The 23166-nt window shown below is 40.2% G+C and overlaps 1 protein-coding gene across 2 annotated transcripts in view; it reads right to left on the reverse strand.

The window, feature by feature from the left end:
* macrod1 (mono-ADP ribosylhydrolase 1) overlaps positions 1–23166 on the reverse strand; it is a 155337-nt gene that overhangs the window by 70945 nt on the left and 61226 nt on the right. For both annotated transcript variants that reach the window (XM_034690558.1, XM_034690559.1), the window contains exon 4: positions 2146–2175. In XM_034690558.1, the coding sequence (XP_034546449.1) occupies positions 2146–2175 (30 nt within the window). The remainder of the gene's footprint in view (positions 1–2145; positions 2176–23166) is intronic.

Here is a 23166-nt window from a genome sequence, read left to right on the forward strand (position 1 = left end):
GTCAGGCTTGATGAAGTTTCAATCATAATCCCGTCTTTTTTTCTATTTGGAAAGTCAATCAGAGCAATGAAACGGTAGATAAACTCCAATATAAATGAGCAACCGCAGCAATGGACATAAAAGAAAGGTAATTTCCTGCCCTTGAGTTTGTTGTTGATGCACTGCCCGAGTTCAGCACTCCTCCAGATTGAAGTGCAAAAACAATGTCGGCAGGTGTGCGTTTGATCTAACAGAATGACATTTACCCAGGTACCCTTGAGAGTGAGGAGTAAAGAAGTGCAAAGACCCTTTGTTGCCTCACCTCTGAGGACAAAAAAAAAGCTCAGTGCAGCTGAATGAATGCTTGCTTGCTTGCTCGGTGCAGTGTGAGATCATGGTGAAAGGAGATGGATGCCCACTGACTTGTGTGTTATTTCCACTTTATTCTGCCCTTGTATCTGTCTGCTGTCCACGCCACTTTTGTCTCTATCCGTACCATCCTCTCTCTCCCTCCCTCCTCCTCTTGTTTGTTCCATTCTTTCCCTTGTCTCTACCCTTACTCCTCTTTCTAATTAACACCTTTCTGTAGGCTCTATCTGCCTTTACAAACCTCTGAGGACCGAGCTGTAGAGAAGTACAGAGAGATGGAAAAAAATACAATAAGGAAGAGACGGGAGGAATTGACTGAACCAGAAAAACTGGTAAAGAGTGACATGGAGAAAAAGATAAAAGACAGAATAACTCTGTGATATGAAGCCTCCTCTAGCCAGTTGGTGGGATTTTTTTTTTTGTCAAACTGAAACAGATGTTGAGGTTAAATTTAACTGAATGAGCATTTAAAAATAACTAAACCAGGGCGAACAACATAAACATGCTTTTGAGAGGCACACAGTCTGACACACAGACACACAGACACACAGACACACACACACACACACACACACACACACACACACACACACACACACACACACACACACACACACACACACACACACACACACACACACAGCCCTCTACAAACCATCTGTCTTTGTAGAGCCATCTGAGACACAAGGACAACATCAAAAGAAGCTGTAGATCTTGAGGTGCTTGGCTGCATATACTGTATGTGTGTGTGTGAAGCAACAGGGCACAAGAGTGTGCAGCCTTTTTTTATGGCTTGAGGCTCAGCTGGTGTATTTCAGAAAGGGTGGAGCCCGCGCATGTGTGTGTGTGTGTGTGTGTGGAGGCTGACTGCTTCAACTGAACACTTCTGAGGCAGACAAATGGCCTGCTTTGAGCAAAAATGTGAATGCACATGCATGCATTCATACACATACAGGTGTGCCACTTGATATGTCGTCATGGAGACCGAAAGGCAAAAAATCTTGAATGCACCCACACACACATGCACAGACCAACGCACAAGTGTTCAAATTGGCAGTTTATAAATGGCAGAATTGGTCTGAAAGGCTTAAGCTGCTTGACCAAATGAAGGAAAAGAGAACAACCGCAGGCAAATGAATCAACACTCAAATTTGCAAGCACACACACACACACACACACGCGCACACACACACACACATACACACACACACAGGCAGGTAGAAAGGAGTGTGTGTATGAGTGTATACATGTTTTAGTGAATGCGGCTGCTGCATTAGCTGTACAGATTTATTACTAGTATCGATCGAGCATGGACGTCCAACATCACACGCACGAAGCAAAGCACTGAGTCAACAATACACTGAAAAATGACTGTTTATATCCACAGCACTTCACACCCATAAATTACAAACTATCGACTTTGCTCCTGCAGGCACACACACACACACACACACTCACACACACATACACACAGAAAGGGGCAGACAGACACGCATGGCTCAGCATGCAAACGCACACCTGCCACAACAAAGAGCTACCTGCTACTAAAAACAAAGAAAAACACAGCCAGACTGGCCACACATAGGACAGAAAACACACAATCACAAACACACACACACTTTGGCTGGTGCACTGCACTGCAATCTACTGCTACTCTGATTAAAAAGAAGGCCATTTTACATTTTTCATTGTCCATACAGGACTATGTGCAGCACAATGCTGTACTATTAATGGCAACAAGTATCTTGGCAAGCACACATACAGACAAAGCAAAGGATCAGACAGGTGGTGACTTACCTCCACCTCCGCCAAGCAGACTCTTGTTAGCTGAAAGAGAGGAAAGAAGATAAAAAAAACAGGTCAGAAAACACTCAAAATAGAGATGAAACAATCCTACACATCCCCACATGGCAAATGGACAGACAATTTACAGAATTTCTTTATTTCTTTATTTATTAGGATCCCCATTAGCTTCCACATTGTGGTTGCTAGTCTTCCTGGGGTCCACAAAACAAAACAAAATCAAGAAAAACAATTATTTAATATCACACATTATCCATAAAACAAAGATGCAATAGCAGCCAATTATAAAAATCAAGAATGAAAATAAAAAATAAACTAATTATCTGAGCAAATAAACGATAAGTAGCATTAAACTACAAATAATGGAAACAAAAACAAAATTGTCCCAAACACATGGCACCAAAAATGAATAAAACAAAGACTTTTAAAACAGTGATTACATAATAACGTCTATGAGGAATTTATCAGCATTTGTTTAAGTGACTTTTTAAAAGAAAATCTACATAACTATCAAGACTTAATACCATTGCATGTGAGTGCAATCCTGACCTGCTCCACATTAAATGTTTTCTTCTCTTGCCAACGCTAAAAGCTTTCATCAAGATTTATGAAAACCCAAAAATATATTCTTTCTGGAACTGAGCTTAGAAAACTGTGAAAGCTGTGACAAAACCTCCTTGAGAATGTAAAAATTACCAAAGCAATAATAGATACTGACAAAGGATTCATCTGTACTTTTTGCAGCTTGTTTAAAACAGAGAAAATATAATTTCACTCCTTTTATTCACAGACTAACCCCTCATTGATTATCTTTTGACACCAGAGTTTCTCATCTCTATTTGTTAAAATAAGTTTCATCTCTAATTTGTGTTGTCTGTGTAACTTAGCGCTTGTGCGTGAAGCACCAGAATAAATCTGTCTCCACATTGTCCTTTAGAGCATTGTATGTTATTGGTGTCAGCATTTCTTCACAAGAGTGGTTCTCAATCTAACTCCTCAGAGCTCACTGTGCTGCTGCTTTTGCCAACTGGCGGTTTAATTGCATCACCTGGCATTGCAGGTGTATTTCGTTCTCTGTGTGAATGAGACTAAGAACCAGCAGGCCTTGAGATCTGTCAATGAGGACTGAGACATATCGCATGATAAGAGCTAGTCGCTTCAGCGCCTGCAAAACTAATGAGTGTTCTCATGCTGAGGGCTGTGTCCAAAGGAAAACAAACAACTCTGAGAAGACGCAGGCAGGCAGGCAGGCAGTATGGATCTATGTAGATAAGATATGAAGTACGTCAATCTTAAAGCAACTGAGATAACAAAATATTTATCAATGCTTTTGGACTCAAACCTCATACCTCCAAAACTACAGCTTTTCAGGAAATATAACATTGAACTGGATTGAGTCACAAGCTTAAATGTTATATTGCCCACTGAGAGGTTCTAAGGGTGTCCCTAAACCTAACCCTTAGTTTTTGTCAGCAGACTCTATCCCTAATCCTAACCCTTAGTATTTGTCAGTGGACTCAGTCCCTAATCCTGACCCTTAGTATTTGTGGACTTAGTCCCTAATCCAAACCCTTAGTATTTGTCAGTGGACTCAGTCCCTAATCCTGACCCTTAGTATTTGTGGACTTAGTCCCTAATCCAAACCCTTAGTATTTGTCAGTGGACTCAGTCCCTAATCCTGACCCTTAGTATTTGTGGACTTAGTCCCTAATCCAAACCCTTAGTATTTGTCAGTGGACTCAGTCCCTAATCCTGACCCTTAGTATTTGTGGACTTAGTCCCTAATCCAAACCCTTAGTATTTGTCAGTGGACTCAGTCCCTAAACCTAACACATAGTATTTGTCTGTGGACTTAGACCCTAATCCTAACCCTTAGTATTTGTCTGTGGACTTAGTCCCTAATCCTAACGATTAGTATTTGTCTGTGGACTTAGTCCCTAATCCTAACCCTTAGTATTTGTCAGTGGACTCAGTCCCTAAACCTAACACATAGTATTTGTCTGTGGACTTAGACCCTAATCCTAACCCTTAGTATTTGTCTGTGGACTTAGTCCCTAATCCTAACCCTTAGTATTTGTCTGTGGACTTAGTCCCTAATCCTAACCCTTAGTATTTGTCTGTGGACTTAGTCCCTAATCCTAACCCTTAGTTTTTGTCACTGGACTTTATCCCTAACCCGAACCTTTGAGCTCACTCGCAATTTATACAACATTAATTTTTTGAAAAATTATATTCTGAAACATGGAGATACAAGGTGTCTGCCTGACAACAAGCATAATTCTACAAGAATCACTTTTTTGGCCAGCCATTTTAGGAATAAAGCTAACAAGTAAGTCTCAAATCGTCGCCTTTACTGCACACATTAAAAAGTGTGTAAATAGCTGCAGGGTGTTAACACTGCTGCTGCTGACATATCTGATATCCAAGTGTTTTTTTTCCCACCTGCATATTCACAAACGTGGAGTCAGCAGTGGTAGCCTGAGGACATCTGTAGCGCTTCCAGAAACCTCTAACCTGACCACACACTCCTGGAAATCATGCTTTCTAATTCTTCTCCTGCTCGTGGATCAAATTTTGGTTGCCGTGAGTATGTTAGGAAAATCTTATAAGCTCAAAGTCTCTCTGAAAGTCACGCCAGAACACACAGGGGATGTATCTCATTTTAGCTACTCTTGGCCACTAGGCATTGTGCCAACTGGGTATCAACTCAGATCCAGTATCTGGCACGATGATTTTAGTGAAAGGGAGAGATAGGCAAATCCCACAGCCGTCTGTCTCTCTTAAGAATCCTCTAGTCTTAAACATTTCCACCGTCCCCCACTGCCTCATTAACAGTAAATCCCACTTAATTTGAGTCTTTAAACACACTATACTTCTGTGTATATGTTAACCACTGTCTCTCTAACGTCTCCCAAAGTGAATATCTTGGCTCTTAAATTTGAAAATATGGAGCAGCATACAGCATAGATTGAAAATAAGACAGCTTGTTTAAAAGCTCAGGAAGTAAAGGTATGAATCAGAAAAAAACAAAATGTCTACAAGTAAGTGTCCCATTCATCTTCTGCTGATTAGCTGCAGGCTGCAAGGAAGAGGTATATCCCACACTGGGTATTGTTAATCCTCACCATTGTTGACTCATACGCCTCAGGCCATATAGATACATCTAAACTCCTGAGAAGTGAAGGTTTTACTTTTTTAAAGAAAGACAAATCTGCCAGATGGAAAGACAATGCAGCTTTGACATGGTGCACTGAGCTCATGTCCATCAAGTCCTCCCTTTTTTCTCAGTGACAAGCAAGTTATATCACTGTGTGAAGTTGCACTATTCAAACTAAAGTAGTGTCTAGATCAGCTGTAACAAAAACCTCTTGTTGTACAGTCTATTTAAAGGCAATACAGAACAAAGACATTGAATGACAGTAGTATAACAGAGCTGTAATGTCTGAAATAACAGTTTACGGTTGTTGTTTTTTTTCAAGATTACTTTTGGGGACTTTTTCCCCCTTCATTTGACGGGAGAACTTGAGAGAGTCAGGGAATGTGAGGAGAGAGAGAGGGGGATGACATCCATCAAATACAAGTGGGACTGGGAATACATCCGACAACCAGTGCAACAAAGTCTGTAGCCTCTGTATATGGGGCGCCTGCTCTCCTCTGAGCTGAACCAGCACCAAACAGATCAAGGGATTTTGAACATAACTCTCAAGCCTACAGTATGTAGGTTATAGTTTAAATAATTACTGCAAACATTGGGAAATATTGGGGTTAAGCAGCATTAGTGCCGTCCAAATTAAGATGGAAATATCTGGGTATGCTAACCTAACCAACGCTAATTAGTCATTCAGGGCACTTTAACACCTGTAGCTCGTTAACTGTGTTCCAGAAGATCAGATGATGAAATTAAACACTGCTGCATTTTTCCATTGGGTCATGATGGGTTCACAATGCAATATTGTAAAGCATTGGTAAGTGCAGACAATTATAAAAGTGTCCTTATGCCATTACCATAGACTGTATAAAATATGGACGTAGTATCCGTGATGTCACCCATCTGCTCCTGAGAGCTGTTTTGAAGCAAATCGACGGCAGCAGCCATATTGGTAATGCAGAACTCAACCAGGCAGAGTGTGACGTAGTGTGAGTCTCTTAGCCAATGGCTGTGTGTTTCCGACCGGGAGTCACGTCAGTCATGTCCTTATTTGGGCAAAACTCGTAATCTTAATATCTTCTGAACCGTCACGTTAGAAAAAAATTCACCCCCCGTACAGTGTGTGCCATTAGAGAGATTAGCTTCATAGGGCCAAGCCGTTTTTTGGACCAGGCGGTAAACATGTTTATTAATGCTGCAAAGATCGTCTTTTTCCCATTCATATATATGTAGTTTCCGGTGTTTCTGCAGCCAGCCTCAAGCGGATTCTCGATGTACTGCAGTTTATAGCACTTCCGCATTGGCTTCATCGTTTGAGACCGGAGTTTGCTGCTTGGCCATTACGTAATAACCATAGACTGTTTAAAATATGGACGTAGTATCCGTGACGTCACCCATCTGTTTCTGCAGAGCTGTTTGAGGCCATTTGTCGGTGGCAGCCATATTGCTGCTGTCGAGTGATTGTGATGTAAAGAGGCGGGCTTTGAGCCTCCTAGCCAACGGCTACAGTGCTCCAACCTGTCAGTCAAATCAGCTGTGCCTCTCATTGGAAGACTCGTAATCTCAATATCTTCGAAATTACCGCGTTAGAAAAACATTCACCCCCCTCACAATGAGAGCACATTGAGAAATGAGCGATCCAGACTACACTCGTCTTTTGTACCAGTCTGTAAACATGTTTATTTCTGCTGTAAAGATTGTCTTTTTCCCATTCATGTGTATGTGACTTCCAGTAATTCCGGAGCCAGCCTCAAGCGGATCCATGATGAACTGCAATTTTTAGTACTTCCTCATTGGACTCATATTTTTAGACCGGAGGTTGCTGCTTGGTAATAACCTCCTTTTACCACTGCGTAGGTAAACAAAAGCAAAGCATACTGGTAGCACTTTTGTATTGTGAGACCGTAACAATAAAATCAGTCACAGCTGGGCAGTCAAATGCCTCAATAACATTTTGCCAGATGAGCATATTCAAGTGTTGGACAAAGAATCTCTCCTGGACAATTTTGCCTCGCTTGTTTTTTTCTGCATCTGAGTGTGAATGCTGGCGCGAAATATGTCCATAAAACCCGGGTAAGGAAACAACCTCTGTTTCAGAAAAACTTCCCTGAATGATCCAGGTGTGAAAGTACTCTTAGTGTAATGATACGAAAGTTGTAATTAAGGATCCATTGAAGATATAGGTACGAGGAAATACATTTTACTAACTGCTTTAAGAAAAAAAAATTGCTTTGGGAATGGTTTTTGTGTCGCCTTTTGTAATGCATAATTACATATAGTCCAATCAAAAAGAGCTGTTGTAATTAACTGCTGATACAAATTGGGAGTGGCTGTCTAAAGTCATCTAAAGTCCCCACAGAGGGGGAAACAGATATATCTGCATTGTAATTTTACCACTAACTTTTCTAGTGTTTTAAAAACCATACGCTTTTCTCACGCGGAGTTTCAAAACAGATGACAAATTTCATAAGAGACCTGCAGCTGCCTCGAACAGAGAGAAGTGCACTTTAAACGAAAAATATGACCGTGAATGCTTTTACTGTTATGTATCAGTTTATGATGTTTAATGCATTTCAGGTCTTATCCTGTGATGCAGTGTGAAAATTTATTATAACAACCGCTTTCCCCTACCTGCCGTGTCTACATCAATGTCAATTGACGTCCAACACTTTCCATAATGTCACCGCAATAAAGCCCAGAAAGCACACTCACTCAGCCTCAGTGAAATTCTACCACTCCAGAAAAAATAATCCCTCCTGTTATATTCAACATGTTTTATGGCTGTATTGTCTTGTGGATTACAGAGGCTGGCAGCAGTGTAGAATTTGTATCTTTGCCTCCTCTGAGTTGGATTTCTACCAGTAAAACTGATGAACGTCTGCAGCAAAAACTGTACGTTACAAAAAGGGTTTTTCTCTTTCTCTTTGAGCGACTAACACCAAAGCCTGGCAGTATCAGATGTTTCAGACTGGTGAATTTTCCTTTTGCAATCAGTCTCCATTGTAGTGGCTGGAAATGTCTCAGTGGGAGTCGAAACTGTCTGTGTTTGGACAGCTATCACTAGGAATATAAAAAAAACATAGCACCGAATGTTGACAGATTTCCTGAGAATTGCAATGGGTATGTTTCCAGCAGAGTGATTTGCATTGAGTTAGGAAAAAATAGTAAAATTTCAAAGTCAAACTAGTATGAATACAGTGAGCCCTAAAGCTACACAGCATCTCACATAGCTAGTGTCAAACAATAGTGTATGTTGGATGTGGGAATATATATGAATGTGAAAACTTTCTGGATACTAAAACACTGCAGAATATTCATACTCAGTATACTCAGACTCAGCAGTACGAGACACTTCAAAAGTTGAGCAGAGTTTCGCTTTCTGCCCCACCATGCAGCCACTGTTTTAATTTATTATTATTATTATTTCTTTAATATTTTAATGTTTCTTATTCATCCTTTGCACTTTTTCTAATTTTCCCGATGTGATGTTGTCCTTTTACTCTGAAAACCTCTTTTATTGTCCTTTTAATGCTTTTATTTACTTCTCCATTTTTATTCATTTTGATTTATTCATTTATTTTTATCTATTTACCCTGAAAAACCTCTCAACAATGATTTACTGGTCCATTGTCACACCACTCCATACTGTTTAATTGACGTGTATTCCCTTTAACCTCTTGCGTTGCATTTTGTTTTGCATTGATCAATTTTTCTCCTCCCTGTCTGTCAAATTGTTTACTGTACTATTGAACTACGCTTTGTTTGTCAAAGCACTTTGTAAACATTTGTTTTTAAAGGTGCTGTATAAATAAAGTTATTATTATTATTATTATTATTATTATTATTATTATTATTATTATTATTATTATTATTACTTATGCCCAAACGTTAAACTTCCATATAAAACACAAATATGTTGGGCTATTATTTGGCCTAACATTGCCCCTGCTCACACATTTTCTACATCACCTCTGAGCAGCAGATGTGGAAATTATTTAAGTCTGAAACCAATAATTATGGAGACTTCACGCAATGTTTTTCCAGGTGCACGTAGGTGTGAAGGTAGGATTAATTTAAATTTGGGTCTCTAAGGCAGCCTCTTTAACGTCACTTTTGATGCGTACAACTAAGTGCAACACCATGAGCGCCTTCAAGCAGAGACTAGTCCCAGCAGCATATTCTAATGAATTAAGATAAAAAGACATACAAAAGACTTTTAGCTGCTTCCTCTAGACGTGCTTCATTTGAAGCACACTGAACCCTTAACAATGCTCTTGTCATTTCTTTAAAAATATATCAAGCACTAATGCCAGGTAACTTTCGTACCCTTCATGTGTTATACTATACATTCATTAAAGTGGTTAGGAAGAGAACTGTATATGAGTTTATAAATGTATACAGTACATGGTTGGATGCCCAGGCAGCTCAGAAGCTTTAATCCCACATCCTATTTTCAGCTTAAAAACGGTGCTAGAGGTTCAAATACAAGTTCAACTTTTACCTTCCCTGGAACAAGCACAAAGAGAAATTTTGACTTCTTTCTTCTTCTTGCCCATAATCTTTATTCATGAGATTATATAATTATTAAGATTTCATTATGTAAGGTACAACAGACCTCAGATAAATTATCAATGTACATATGTATCATGTAATGGCGCTGTTCTGTGTTCTCTGTGTGGATAGATAGCCTGTGAGTCCTGCAGGGAAACAAAGGCATCAAAGCAACCAAAATACTCATGTGTATGCACAATCATGCAGTGAGCAGACGTGGACCACACACACACACACACACACACACACACACACACACACACACACACACACACACACACACACACACACACACACACACACACCACACACACACACACACATATAAAGGTGCGGACCATAAAACATGCACGTACATTCACTGTACTTTCCAGGGGACAAAAAAACAATCACACACACATACAAACACGCGCACAATGGAGACAGAGTTTGTGTAGCCATGGAAACGACAAAGCCCAAAGGTTTGTTACTGAAACCTAGTTAATTATAGAGAGAGAGAGGGAGAGAGACAGAGAGAGGGAGAGAGAGAGTAATGTGGATACTCGAGGGAAAGTGTTTCACCATCTGTTAAAACCCACATGTACTCTTTAGTGAGGTGTGTGTGCATCAAGTGTTAGTGTGTGTGAGGTGCGCGAGTGTGTGTGAGCATTGGCCACAGTTGTAGCATGAGCAAAAACAAGCACACACAACTCCCATCTCCCGTGGCGCCGTATACAGGGAGTCTAACAGTTTCTTTTTCTTATTGGTATTGGATGACTAATTGGGATAGCTAATACTTAGAAGCTAAATAAAGCATGCTAGCATCTGCTGCCGAGACACAGCAATTATCGGAGCAGGGTAGGGATCAGGGTGATAAGTTATACAACTACATACAGAGAGAGAGAGGGAGAGGGAAGAAGGGCGTGAGGTGTCAGGGGATGGAGGGGGAGAGAAAGGGAGGGCTGATGGAGAGTGAATGAGAGAGACAGAGACAAAGTGAAAGAGAGTTGAGGGTGGAGAAGGGAGACGCAGGACTAAATTTGCCCGGAACATAAAACAACAAGATGGAGTGTACTTGTGCTTTCTTGGGAGGTAAGTGATCGCACGGAGGGGGGACAAAAGGGGGGAGGAAGGAGGGCTGGATAGATTGATGCATCACTGGAAGGCTAAATGCTTAAAACCCAACCGGATAGTGGAAGGAGAAGTTGGCTGAGACAGAGAGACTAAATAGAGGATGGAAGTGCTCATTTGCTGTTTGGCTCGGAGTTAAAGGTTTAACCACCTGTGTGTGTGTTTGAATCCGTTTGTGTGAGTGTTTCAATGTGTCTGTCTTAGTGTGGAGTAATGATGATGATGATGAAAACAGGCGAAAACTTCCTCTGTGTGAAACCAGTCTTCTATCTTTGCTTTCTTTGGCCCTCCATCTTATTTTTCTTTCTCTTTGCTTTCCGCGCCCTGTCTCCCCTCTTTAATTCCCCCAAGGCCCTGGTACAACCTGTTTATGTATTCTTCCCTCTCCTCCTCCCCTCTACAGCCTTCTCTCTCTCCCTATCCTCTACCCACTTGTCCTAACCACCGTTATACCTCTCCGGGTCATTTAATTTCTGGCGATCATTTAGTTGGTGCACTTGAGAATGTCAATCAATTTGCTAGGTTCCTCGAGGGCAGAAGCTTGTAGTACGATGCAAGATAGATGCAGACATTGTTTCCCTCTTTTATCTGAGATCAGATGAGATTATTATGCAGCTAAATTGATCCTTTGGATGAAATAAAAAAACACTTTTCAACATAAGAAGATTAAAATTAAGAAAGAAACTGGGGCTGAAGAAAATTTTGGAAATTATCAGAATAATAGCCCTCTCTGTCAAAAACCATCCACGGCTCTTATGAGGCTGAAGATTTTAAAATACACTTCTCATATTGATTGATTTAATTTCACTTCTTCCTTTTGCATCTGAGCCTAAATGGCTTTTCCTCTTCCCTAACACAGCACCTCAATGTAAATGGACTGTGTTTACATAGCGCTTTCTCTTGTCTTCTGACCACTCAAAGTTGTTCAGGTGTCACATTCAGTCATTCACACCACACTCGTATACTGATGGCAGAGGATGCTATGTAAAGTGCCCATCAGTAGTAACCAATCCCATGCACAGTCACCAGGGGCAGTTCGGGGTTAAGTGTCTTGCCCAAGGACACTTCGACATGTGGACAACAGGACCTGGGATCGAACGTCCAACCTTCTGATTAAGAAACGACCGACTCTAGCACTGAGCAACAGCCGAGAACATTTTTTCTAGCTCCCTGCAGTCTTTCCCCCCAAGATTACAAAAGACCTTATTTTACCTTGGGGTTGTGACATCTACTGAGGGGAAAAGAGAGAAACAGTTCTATGTTCACAAACATCTCCTCGCATTTGACTGTGAAAATGATCTTCAAGAACCCACATTTGAAGCATCTTATAAAGAAAACTGCAGCAGAGTTTGGACTTTTTGATCTTGTTTGAATCAGAAGTGATTTGATGAACTTTATCACTAATTAGCAACACAAAATCTTCCAACACAAAGCAGCTGTTAATCACTCATTTTGAATGAATGCCAAAACATGGAGTAAAAGCAGTAGAATATGTTCAGCTTTTTGCTAATGAACAGTGATGCATCAAAGTAATGGCTACAGGAGGGCTGAATGTATTTATTTAAAGCTCCTGTAAGGAACTTGATGTGTCGGTTTTGGTGTCCCTCGTGGACAAACAGAACAGAGAAGATAGACCTGGACAGGAAGTCAAAAACAGGAACAGCATATACCATTTGGTTAATTTCAAAATAAAACACCAATTACATACTCCGACTGTATATGAGCGGGGAATTGTAAGAAATACGTTTTGCTGCTGGATATGTTGTTAACTATAAGAGAGCCACATATCTCTAATCGACCACAACAGGACTTTTAGCTGTTAACTTTTGTCTAAAGGTAAAAGCACAACAAAGTAAAACATATTTATACACATTGACAAATGTAAGCCTGAGAATAAAAAAAAACAGCAGAGACACAGATGGTGGAAGCATTAATGTCCCAGAATGATATCCAACTGAACAGTAAATCAGCACAGAAAAGCATTGTTACATGTCTCTTGTTTGTTGTTATCACGTGATCTCGATAAGATAATCATGCAAGATCTTTTGAAGTTCTTGCATGATTTTGTGATCTTGCAAATCCCCCTGTGCTACACTTCAAACACTCTCCCAGTGGAGCACGGCGCGCTGTATGATGGCAAAATAAGGGTGGCGCTTACGGAACACATGCGCATACTGTGGATTTTAGTACTTAGACCCTTGTTTGACTTCAGTTGTTCAGAGCTGGCTACACTTAATGCATTCTTACAAACTCCACAGTACCATCGTAGACAGATGTTGAAAGACTTTGCACCAAACTAGAAGTCAGTTAAAATGTATAAAGCCAAATTAATGATTTAAAACTTCATCAATAACTACAAAAACCTAATAGCCTTGTAAATTAGATTGACCACATTTAAACAAATGTTTTAAAGGGTGAATTTTGTCGTTTCCTTTCTGCGTGGTTTTTAAAGATGATGAGTCAATTACTCAATTTGGGAAAAATATTCTATTTCCAGTCTTGATGACCAATTTTAGCAGTTGATGAGGCCATCCAAATGATACACATACTTCATCAAGGCTGTGCTGATTTCTAATTGCCATTTGTAATCATTTTTAATATTTTATAGAGTAAATAATAAACTATTTAATTAACTCAATAATGGCAGCTTCGGTGTTTCTCTCAAAGTTGTATTCAAACTGGATGTAGAAATATCTACTTAACAGTTTGATCCAATGCTAATAACTGTTAGCATGTATTCAGAATTTTTTGGCAATAACTGTTTTAACATTTAATTTTTTTATTTTACACACACTCTAGGCTGTCTATCAGCTTGGCTCCCAACCCCATATTAACAAGTTTGATATTACCGGCCCATCTAGCTCCTATCAAGAAGACAACATTAAGAACGATGTAAGATTCAGTGACTTAGGAGCCTATTTGTCATTTAATGAGTCTCTAAGGTACAACACTGTACTTCCACATATATATCACCACTGGGTTTATATCCCAGTGGTGTTAACAGGTGGAGTTTGTCTTGTAAAGCCCACATAAAGCCCCACCCCTCCACCTGAAAGAAGTGTTTTAAAAGACATTTTTCAATGCTAACATTGCTTTGTTTCAGATTCTATGTCAATTTAATATGTAGAATATGTAGTCTGTTCTTGCATACAGAAAATTTTAAGGTTTAGGCTGATCTGGCTAATTATTTATTAAAAAAGACAACAACAAAGATGCCTTTGGTTAGTTGTTTTAAAAGCTCTATAATTACAATTGAGGTATGATTATGTATCACACACTTTCAGCCTCAGCTGTCTAGACACCGGTCAAATGTTCTACAGGTTAGCTTTTCTTCTGATCATCTAGGTAGACCAAAAGTCAAATTAGATATAGGATTTTTCCGCTTGAATTTTAGGGAAGCTCCAGAAAGTCATCATGAGACGTTCAAACAATATAACCATGATACAAATATATGACAGGGACTTTATGGTGGCCTACTGCTGTCTCACAGTTGAACAATGATGTACTGTTAATTAAATCAGGCGACTGCAAATCACCAAAATGTTGAGATATTAACCTTTTAGACTAAATGTGTGAGTTTGTAAATGTAATGTAAGTATGCACAAAATCATCAAATTATTTTAATGAGCTTTGACCATTTGACTGTAAATCACATCACATCATAAGGTTCTGCACAAACAATCAACTGTTATTTTACTCTCTCATTTGTGTCTTTAGACTTTTATATTTTCAGTTAATGGTTACATAATAATACACATATAAAAGGGATAAAGCAGCTAACATGCTTTAACCCACTCTTATTTAAGAGAGTATTTGCTTGCACAGAGCTACTGCATTGATACCACGAGGGATAACCAGACCATAAATTACAGTAATTTACAGCAGACACACTAATAGCTCCAGCAGGAATATGGCTGCTACTTTTCATTAAGGAAACTGTAAAAGTTAAGTATAAAAAATACTACACTGATTTTTAAATGATCCCACAGCTATAATGGTATAAAATTAGCATCACTATTTGTTTTTGTATGACAGGGGGAATACAATTATAAAATAATGAAATGCAATACCACACTAATACAATCAGTGCACATGAAGAGAATAATAAACACTTCACCAATACAGTCATTTCAAAAAGTGAGTGCTAAAAAGCAAAGCATGATTGTAGAATAGTACTGTTATTACTGACTGAGATTTCAGACAAAATCAGCCTATAACAGATACACTGGTTTGTGTTTATACAGTTTGACTTCCATCATTTCTGAACATTTAAGATCATTTACACAGAGCAGTGACAAAGTTTGTCAAACTTCAGATTGTCTCCCCTAGCACCTGTGAGGTCTTTGTAAAAACATTTTGGCACTGGGCTTATGATATCCATATTTTTGTACATAGCATAGTAGACTGAAATAATCAGATTTTAGTTGGTGTCTAAACTTATTTTGCCTCTTTCTGAAAGTGACTCAGGTCTGAAAATGGCAGTCCTTTGATTTGAACCAGACTAATTCCTCGGAAGCATTTTCTGGAAGAGCGCCAGAGGGTGCTGGTGGTACAGGCACACCTGGAACAGGGGCCCCTGGGGGCCCACATGAGCCTTCTACAGATGCTCTGTGTGCTGATGTGCTGTGCAAGTTGAATAGTTTACATATATGTGTATGTGTGTGTTTGAAAGGAATAACTGTGTGTCAGTGTTATGTACCCAGGCCTTGAAAGACCATGTTCTGCCAGTGAAGCTACTTTTAATAATGCTGTGTGTGCAGCACCTAAAGGGCTAAGCTGCGGTAACTCTTCTGTGAGAGAACTGCCCAAAGGTAATAAATGCAAATTAATTGTGAGGTATGCCTCTTAGGCAAATAAAAATCATTGGTCACAGAGTCTGAATTAGTGTTGACTCCCGGGTAGTAGCTAAGAACAGACTCTCAACACTTAAATGGGGGTAGGAACCTTGTTTTTAACTTAGAAGTACTGAAACAGAGTTATTTTCTCAGTGACAGCAGTATTTTGTGTTTAATCATATTACATTTAATTAAAGGACTTATTTATCCAAAGTGACTGATAACAAACAGACTCTACAGTGTGGACACCCAAAAAATGATAATATTATTCAAGTCCATCAAGCTTAATCAACAAGGCTGAACTGTTTGGAGTGTTATTTCAAGAATAATTAGAGAGTAACAAATAAAGAGAATGTTTTATGTGCCATGGTGCTGTTTGAGCAGGTGATTTTTCAGTTTGAGATGAAATGTGCAACGTTTCTGCTCTCCTGGTGTCAATGTTGAGCTCATCTACATCCATTGTTGAGATAGGACGGCAAACAGATTTTGTTTGAACAACAGCTGCCTCCTCTATAGTGAGGTAGCAGCAGTAGGCTTTCATTAGTCTGTATGTTTTAATTAAAACTCAAACTGACTCTGACACACAGAACGAGGCTTTATTTCCCCCCTTTATTCTTGAAAAACATAGAGAACTACCTCCTTCACTCTCAGACTGAAATCTGCTCATTTCTCATCTGAAGGGCCCCCCAAAACTGGTTGATGTAGGCGGGCCTCAGAGAGCACCACCAGTCTCTGGTGCATTGTGTGTGTGTGCGTGTGTCTAAGTGTGTAAGTGTGCACCTGTCAGTCTAACGCTTGGTGAGTTGTCGGTAATTGCTGGACCGTGGCGACCTGCTGAACCTCTGTAACGGAGCTCTGAGAGCCACTGTAAAGAGTGCCCCCCACCCCCCACCCCACACACACACACACACACACACACACACACACACACACACACACACACACCCACACACACACACACAAAAGCAAACACGCATAGACACAGACAGAAGCCCCTCGCGCAGCCTCGGCGCGGGATGAAGAAGAGGAGGTGGAGAACGTGCGCTAGAGGCGACACCTGTCAAGCCGTTACTAAACACAGTTGGTTTATTTTAAAAGACTGGGCTCCCTGAAGTCTTTGGGGGATAAACCGAGGTGGAAATAGAGATTAGTCGCACCTTTCTCCGCTATTTACGCGCTCGGGGAGAGAAACGGAGCCTTTTGAGGAGAGTAGACAGAAGGGAGAATGTAGCATAAACGTAATTACGCGCCGCCCCTGGAGTTGAAGAGCGAAGTTGACGCAGGTTACTTGTCGACTGAAGGAAGATAAGTGACTGACAGCAAGAAGTGCGAGAGAGAATACGTTGGAGGGAAAATACGTGACTTTAAACCGAGGTTAGTCTCTGTCTCTCTCTCGCTCTCCCTCTCTTCTCTCTCCTCTCTCTCTCTCTCTCTCCCTTATTCTCTCACACACACACACACACACACACACACACACACACACACACATACGCACACTACAAACACATTAACCCACAGTAGAGAGCCCAGAGTGAAACAACAGGGTGGGAGATAACTAGTAGCTGCACATCGCGGAGCTCCGGGGCGGACAGACCGAACATCATCCCCGGTCCCCTCTCGTACCTCCGCGGCGCGTAAAACCCGGCTGTTGCGACTGCTCACCGGGACTTATCGGACCCTCGTTATCTGTCAAGTTCAGAGGATTTGACAAGGATGCCTTAAAGAAAAACCGGTCAGGAGGGCGGAGGAGGAGAATGGTTAAGAAAGGTATGATGCTTTCTGGTTGTACAATCGTAGAAAAACGGTGTACAGAGATTAGGCTGGGGGGCTGTCAATCTCTTCATTTTAGTTTTTTTTTAAATTCTGACTTCTGTTTATAAAACATGTGTATGTATGAGCTTGTTAATACAGCCGGTACTGATACCTGCTGTACCAGAAAAGGGGGAAAGTGAGAGATTTAAACAGCAGGGCTTCAGAGAGTTGCAGGCAGAGGGAGATTAAAGTGAGAGATTATACTTTGTAAAGAGACTGAATTCCCACTTGCATGTTTTCTCTCATCTCTCCGATCGCTCTTTCCAGCTCCCTCCCTGCATCCCTCACGAGAGCAGAGCGCGTGTGTGTTTTTCATGTGTGTATAATTGCATGTGGCCTTTCTGTAGGCTACTTTTGTGTGTTTGTGTGTGTTTGCATTCGTCAGAAGGGCAGGGACTGTCTCCCAATGGGCATGCCCTTTTTACAAGACAACGTCTGCATCCACCTCAACACACACACACACGCACGCACGCACACACACAAGGGCCTACCAACTAGACTATAGGAGCACACAAACAAAATGTTGCGTCATGCAACTCATTTGAGCAGAGCTGCCTGAGATCTCTCACTGGATGTAAACACACGTACACACACATCATATATCTACGAGCACAGGATTAGCAGTGATACAGGGCCATATTGAGACAGCAGATTAGAATGAGATTCTGGGGGCCAAAGCAGTACAGAACACAGGATTAAAGAAGAAAAGCAGAGATAGATGGATGGAGGGATGGACGCAGAAGAGAGTGAGAGGCAAAGAGACCGAAAAAGGGGGCATGAGAGAAAAAGGGAGAGAGCAGCACAGAACATGAGATTAAAGTGTAATGTCCTAGAGAGAGAGAGAGAGAGAGAGAGAGAATCCAGGGCAAGTCATGCAGTTGGAGCGAGCGGCACATTGGCAGAATGTGGAGAGAATAAAGAAGAGGAGAAGGCTGCAGACACTCTTCCTCTATCGCCTCCCTTTTGATCTCCTCTTATTCACCCATCCAACAGCAGGAGCGCTGCTTATGTAACTGTGCATTTGAAACACAATAAACCAATAGAAGGGATTTCAGGAAAAAAAGATAACACAATAGGCATTTTACAGATTGTTAATTTGCCAAACAAAATTAGAAAAGACAACCAGGTGTTTCCAGTGTTTCACCGAGCCGACTCTGCGACTCAATGGGAGCATTCTTCATTTCCTGTAAACAGTAACAGTGAGTGAAACAAACTGTGAAATTCTCAGCTAACCAAATCACTGTTTAGTTTTAACACCATATGTTTAAAGCATGTGACGGCTGTGAACATCTCTGTAGACTGGGGTGTGTGGTCCTTAATTGAACTCAAAATAATTTCTTAAGTAGCTTCCAGTTCTCATGCCCAAATCTTGCTGACTTAGCTTTGGCGATCAGTATGCTGCTGCCAATGTGAGGGCACAAAAGCCTTTTCCACATGTGCACTCCCAAAATTCAGGACATTTCAGGACAGCCTGCCCCTGAAATTTTCTAGAGTTGCCTATTCACACATGCCCCTCACAGCACAAAGTTTTCTCTATACGAACTTTGGGATCTCAGTAGGCAAGACATGAAGTAAAGAAAGTGGAAAGCGAAACAGAAAAAAGGCTTTGATAACAGATTTTATCTGTGTTATATGTAATTGGCTATATTCAGAGTATCAACAGAGGAGTGGTAAAGAATATACTAGAAAGGAAAAAAAAGGGCTGGCACCTTTATGCACATTAGGATTTGGTGCATGTTGGGCAAGCCTTACTGCCTCTTACCAATATTGATAGTGTGGCAAAAATGAACCAATGGCAGAAATATGTTTTCAGAAAGGGACTTTAATCTTACATGTGAAGTTTTGGGCAGTTTAGACCCAGTATGTTTTGAGTCAGGCAACCTTCCTGTTATGTGGAGAGTCATCAGATTTTAACAAGCTGCCATAGCCACACCCCTTTGAGTTTTATACACAAGCTCAAGAATACTTCTTTCTCTAAATCTTTTGAATCCCATAGGCTGAGTGAATCAAAGAAGAACCATCCCCCAAAAAAATGTTTTTCAGATGTCAAACTTTGACAAAGTCGCCATGGCAATGCTATTTCGGTTTTGTACACGTTTTTTCTTTAAGGTCTCTTTCATCAAATTTGGAGTGGATCTGATCAACTCCCAAGGATCAGTTGATTTTAGAAGGACCACTTGAAATAGCAAAAAAAATGACCATTACTTTTTTTCTGAAAAAAGTTTGAACAGTGGACAAAAGAGTAAAGGGAGACTTCATTATGGGCACTAGTCACGTGTTATAAATGTCATCATCACATAGCGACTCATCCCAACTTCTAGTGGAAATTTTTCCAGGGGAGGGAAAATTCCAGATAACGTCAGGGTTTTTCAATTTGGTTGTTTCACGTCCACACATGCAGCCCACTTTCATATTTTTGGAGCATTTCAGCAGTAAGGTCAAATTTAATATCCTCATTTAAAAACATTTTTTTTAATAACACATAACACATAAGGTATAAGGTCATATTCAGCATGGAGTTAATCTCAAAAGCAATAGCCTAATTTTCTAAATATATTTTATATAGTTATTGGGCTGATTCTTAGCATAATACTGTGGTGGAAAAAATGGCTTGGTTGGCTTATAACTTTAAAATCAACAACATATTTTTATACATTACTATTGAGCGTCATTGTTATGTCCTTTGATTTGTGAACCTGCACCTTCAGATTTTTTAGGCCATTTAAGTGCAGTGCAACAAGATATCAACACAACTTTGATATGCTAGAAATTTCTAATTGTTTTTGTCTATGTGTGAGCAAACAGTGACCTATGTTGCACCCATCTGAGATGGTGCAACCTTTGTATTTGTGAAGTTTCTGGCAACAAGAAAATATTAATATTTGATCTGTTTTGGTCTCCACCAAGGGAAATTTCTGTCCCTTTAGCTAGTAAATCCTCCATCATGTTCACTGACTTCGTTTGCTTGCTTTTTGGTGCTGGACAGGTCATGTTCAATCATTTTATCAAAGTTATTTTGCTAAAAAATAGAGAACTGAAAGAGGCTAAAATGCATCATAGAGCTTAGGAGATATTTTGTCACTAAAATAATCTTCTTGTGTCCCTTAAATGATTCATTTGTCAATACAGGAATGAATATAACCTACTACACCTAGAACTTTATGTATAGCTGTATTTTCCCTCCTTTCTCTCCTTCACAAAACTAAACAGAAAATGTCTTCCATACCAAGAAAACCCCCCAGTCTGACCCCAGGGGTTAAACCACCTCACCAGTTTCCTTCAGTAGCGGGGGTATGTTTCCCTTGTGGTGGTTTGTTCTGCTTACCAGCGAGTGATTGCGTGTAGCAGTGAGCATCGTTCAAGGCTGTGGGTCAGTGCCCTGTGGCAGAACAGCAGGTGTCAGGAGGAAGATATGACCCTCTGTGCTTCATGTATCTGAGCAGAATGTCTGCTGTCCTCAGGCTGCTTGACCTTAAAATGTGTCTACCTGAATCACCTCTGATTCTGTTCATCTATTAATTTATTATTTTCAAAAAATCTTACCTCAATCGACTTTCTAACCTTTCAGCCTACGTCTATTCAAACTTAGGCAACTCTGAAATCACTTCAAAGACCGTCCTCCGCTTTGTTTTCATGCCTACAGTCACAGCATTCAGCATTAATGTTTAACTGGAAAATATAAATTATTCAGTAGTACCAAACCAGGACTTGTCTGATTCTAAGCATATCAATGCTTGTCGACTTTGGCAGGCTGTTAACATTTCCTTTTATTAATGATTCAATATTGGAATTGGTACCCATCCAAATCAATATACCATTGTAAAAAATGGATGATGTACATACTGCCCTTCACTGGTTCAGGGCCCTGTCTGTGCTTTTTCTCAAAAAATCTTAGGCTTTGTGAGGGAGGTAAAGGGTTAAGTCTTCTGACTGGTCAGATGAATAGAACCAGATCAGATTAGGTTTTATTGATCAGCAAGTGAGGAAATTGTCTTGTCATTTTCATGGTCATGACATTCATCAAAAAACAAATGGAGAGTGGATAATATACAAAAACCAATAAATAACCCGAAAATATATTTTCAAAAACGGTCAAGTGTTTCCAAAGATAGTGTGTGGTTTAAAAATCTGTCAGTCCTGACAACAGGAGTGGGAGTACCTACTATTTCCAATGTATAAGTCTCCAAATATACCTGTGTGTTATTGTTTCCTGGCACTGCAACCGATTTAAGCCTGTGTGTGGGAAACACTGCACTTGTAGCCAGATTTAGAGTCAAACACACCCACAAAATAAGGATTTCATAACCTAGTCCTGAAGAGCTTTATAGAGGCTCAGACTGAGACAGCACCCAAGATGATTTCTTCAAGACTACAGTACATTTTTTATCCTGGACAAATACTTGGGGAAACACAGAGCTTGTTTGGATATAAACAATTAGAGAGACAATGGATGAATCTCAAGTACAAGATATTTTTTGTCCCTAAAACTTAAATGTAAACGGATCTTTTTTTTGGAGTACCAGTTTTGTGATATGGCACAAACATGTTTGTAGATGCTTCGATCATCTTAGACGAGGGGTTCCCAAACCTCTCAGCCCACAACACCTAAAATAACAGTGCCAAAAACCTGCAACCTCACGGTCCCTTGAGCTGGTTAGACACTGCGCACAGCCGCAGGCAAGCAAAAATGGACATGAGAATAACACAAAAAAACACAACAGTCATAATATTATTTTAGAAAGGCTAGAAGCAGAATACAAATAATCTGGGTCATGTTTGGACTGAAGCAGTGACAGGACTGTTTAATAAGCAGACACACGGGTGAGTCTGTGAGCGTCTCTGAGTTTCATACTGGTCTGAAGATGGAGATACTTTGTTTAGCTGGTTTGCATGATATTATCTTACCTATGTGCATGTCGCTTTGTTTTCTGTGCTGCAGTGAATTAACCTGCTGCTACTAATGCTTTTGTTAATCTGTTGTAGTCATCTCAGGGGTCGTGTGGCAACAAAGAAAAGCAGGAGACTGATGACACATTTTTAATTTGCACGGCTTGATTTAAAATGTAACTGCTTTTTATGTTTTCATTTTTTTACAACAATGGAGGAAATGTGCAATTAAAAAAGCTTTCTGGACGGCATCTCACTATCCCCCTGGGGGTCTTGACCCCCACTTATGGAACCAGTGTCCTAGACAGTAAAGACAGATGTTATTAAAAGATGCAGCTCTTATCTATTAAAATAGATTGTAAATAACAATGGAAATATAGTGGCAGGTCAGAGAGGTGAGGTACGGACTATGTGCTCTTTATATTTCATGGATTGGAACCACTTAATTTGTCTGTTTTTATCAAGCGGCAACCTCCAGTCTAAAAATATGTGTGCAACGCGGAAGTGCTAAAAACTGCAGTTCATCGGGGATCCACTTGAGGCTGGCTCCAGAAGTACCAGAAGTCACATACACATGAATGGGAAAAAGACGATCTTTGCAGTAGAAATAAACATGTTTACAGCCTGGTTCAAAAGACGAGTGTAGTCTGGAGAGCTCATTCAACGATCAGG

This window comes from Notolabrus celidotus, chromosome 8 (assembly GCF_009762535.1).
Source record: "Notolabrus celidotus isolate fNotCel1 chromosome 8, fNotCel1.pri, whole genome shotgun sequence".
Lineage (NCBI taxonomy): Eukaryota > Metazoa > Chordata > Actinopteri > Labriformes > Labridae > Notolabrus > Notolabrus celidotus.